Here is a 2,935-nt window from a genome sequence, read left to right as displayed (position 1 = left end):
GTTATTTTTTTTAAAAAGCAAGTAAAGAGGAGAAATATACGTCCGGATCAAGAAAAAAACGTCGACTAATTGCATGAATCTTAACAGAAAAGGGGCAACTGATGAAACTTGTTGTTGATTATTAATATTCCCACCGAATACGTGTTTGTCATCGAGGCGACATAATTATGTCAACGGTTCCTGTCCTGCAATATACATTATTTTTAGTTTTTTAAAAATAAAGGTCAGATCGCCTTAGTGGCGTCTCAGACTAATTGTTTGTCATACCTGCCCTCTCTCTCTCTCTCTCTCTCTCTCTCTCTCTCTCTCTCTCTCTCTCTCTCTCTCTCTCTCTTCGCCCCCTCCGCTTTTTTCTTCTTCCCTGGCGTGTCACGGTAGCGTCCAATTGTAAACACACACACACACTAAATCACTCAATCGCTTCAATGGATTCGGGCTTGAAACCCCGCCTGTGGGCCGTCCCTTTCCGAGGCATTATATTATACCAGGACGTGTCTCCGGAGACAGATCTGTATTCTGCTGCTCCAGACTTAAGCTCAGGTTGCCCCCAGCGCTTCAGACGAGCCTCTACAACACACACACACGCTCACACACAGATACATAACTGCTGTCAGGACTGCTACACCTGCTGTGCTGTGAGATCATCCTTCTTTTTTTGAGGGGAGGAAACAATGAAACTTGAAGTTTTCTCAGCGCACCACTTCGCGCAAAAGCCGCTGGAGTTGTGCATGGACGCAGAGAGGGGAGTCCCGTCCCCTCTGTCCGGGGACGAGTTGGGGTCGGACGGGGACTGCGTGGCCAACAGCCCGGCACCTGTTGCCCAGATCGGCGAAGGCAGCAAAGGGAAGCCCTACACCCGCAGACCCAAACCTCCTTACTCCTACATCGCCCTCATCGCCATGGCCATCCGGGAGTCCAGCAGCGGCCGCCTCACTCTGGCAGAGATCAACGAATACCTGATGAAGAAGTTCCCGTTCTTCCGCGGCACCTACACCGGCTGGAGGAACTCGGTGCGCCACAACCTGTCGCTCAACGACTGCTTCCTCAAAGTGTTGCGGGACCCGTCCCGGCCGTGGGGCAAGGACAACTACTGGATGCTCAACCCGCACAGCGAGTACACCTTCGCTGACGGCGTGTTCCGCCGCAGGAGAAAGCGCATCGCCAAGAGGTCCGCCAAGGAGCGGGACAGCCCGGACATCCTGAGCGAGGACACCCGGCTCCCCGCCCCGGAGGAGAGGGTGGGGGCCAAGTTCTCCAGCTCCTTCGCCATTGACAGCATCCTCAGCACGCCATTCAAACGGAGGGAGGACAGCCACGTCGAGGCGGAAACCCACGCCCCCCGGCTCTACTGGTCCCCAGGGGCCCGCATACTGCCGTACACTACCCTGGGCTACCCGGCGCAGCACGCGTACCCGTCAGAGGGCGCGTACAGCAGCACGGAGCCCAGCAGGGGTGCGCTCACGTACCTCCAGCAGACAGCAGCGGGCATGGTGGCACCTGAGGCCGCTGTGCACGCGCTCAAGATGCCCAACAAGACGCGGGGTTTCCATATAGACTTCTTGCTGTCGTAAAGCACCCGGACTGTTGTCAGACTTGTATGTTTTGACCCCCATGATGTGCACTTTTGTGGGCGCGCCTAGCTTCAGTAGCTGTTATACTGTTTGGGACTCTGTGTGTACTGTAAAAAATAAAATAAAAAGTCGAGCATGTGTTGACAAGTGTTTGGTGACTTGGCAAAATGTTGCTGTCATCGCGGGACGTTCCACTGCGCAGTGTGTGTGTGTGTGTGTGTGTGTGTGTGTGTGTGTGTGTGTGTGTGTGTGTGTGTGTGTGTTTGCGCGCGCGTGCGTGCGTGTGTGTGCGTGTGAATGATGAGTGTATCCATGGTTCATTGGTCATTTCCACTGTGTGACGGCAACTAAGCGCCATGTTGAAACATAATACTATTAATATTTATATTGTCATGTTTTGTATATGACCTGCTGTATAAAATAGGCTTTTGTTGTGTGTATATATTGTCAAACAAATTGTTGACTGAGCCACGGTTCGCATCACGTGGCTGCACTATGGAAACGCATGAAAATGCCTGATGTTTTCTTAAGATTGATTAATGCATGCCTGGTATTTTCATGAATAAAAACGTGACACAATGGGACCCTGATGTTCAATGAATTGTTCATTATCTAGACATGAAAGAGAGAGGTTTGGGGTGAGAAGCAGGTGTGCAGATGAGTAATCACCAGCACACCTGTTCAACAGGAGAGGGCTGATAGCTCGTTACTGTGCAGGGAAACCAGGGAACAGGGGATTGATGGATTCATAATCTGTTGAAAATTACTTAAATCAAAGTCATCAAAGTCGAAAAGAAGCCCATGCTGCCTCTCCCTCAGTACAGTTTTTTTTCCCAATTTAAAACATAATATACATATAAACAAAATACATATTGGCCGCTTCTTGAAATAAAAAAAAATACCAAGGTCGTCTATTGTAATCAAGGCAACAACCAGCAAACCACTAAAATTGCAGATTAAACAATAACGATTAAACATATAAATGGTATGGTTCCAATTATTGTTAATTGTGATGTTATTTAGCGTGTAATGCTCATGCATGACCAGCTCAGATGGACTGAAAATATATCCCCAAAAACACACCCTGCCACATGTAAAATGACCTTTAAAACAAACATCTTCTCAAGCGATATAAATAAAACCTTACAGTTATATAAAGCTATCTCCCCTCAAGTATACTCATCGTAAATACACGTTAACCTAAATTGATGCTGTTATTGATATTCCGGCTAATCCATATTGTTTACTAAACAAATATTAAAATGTGTTGATGTTATCGTTTATATACGTGGTGATTAGTGGTTTCTCACACAAACGTATAATAAACAAGAGACACAACAAATATTAAACATATTGACTCATTC

At 47.6% G+C, this 2,935-nt stretch overlaps 1 protein-coding gene across 1 annotated transcript; it reads left to right on the top strand.

Moving 5' to 3' along the window:
- The first annotated feature begins 542 nt into the window (after positions 1-542).
- On the top strand, positions 543-2,148 carry foxq1b (forkhead box Q1b). Its single transcript, XM_068589923.1, has one exon. It carries the CDS (start codon positions 672-674, stop codon positions 1,569-1,571), a length of 900 nt encoding a protein of 299 aa, XP_068446024.1. The 5' UTR covers positions 543-671; the 3' UTR covers positions 1,572-2,148.
- The last annotated feature ends 787 nt before the right edge of the window (positions 2,149-2,935 follow it).

The sequence above is a fragment of the Clinocottus analis genome, unplaced genomic scaffold, assembly GCF_023055335.1.
Source record: "Clinocottus analis isolate CAN_PGR_092001 unplaced genomic scaffold, fCliAna1.0.p SCAF_23, whole genome shotgun sequence".
Lineage (NCBI taxonomy): Eukaryota > Metazoa > Chordata > Actinopteri > Perciformes > Cottidae > Clinocottus > Clinocottus analis.
This window is presented reverse-complemented; position numbering and strand designations above follow the sequence as displayed.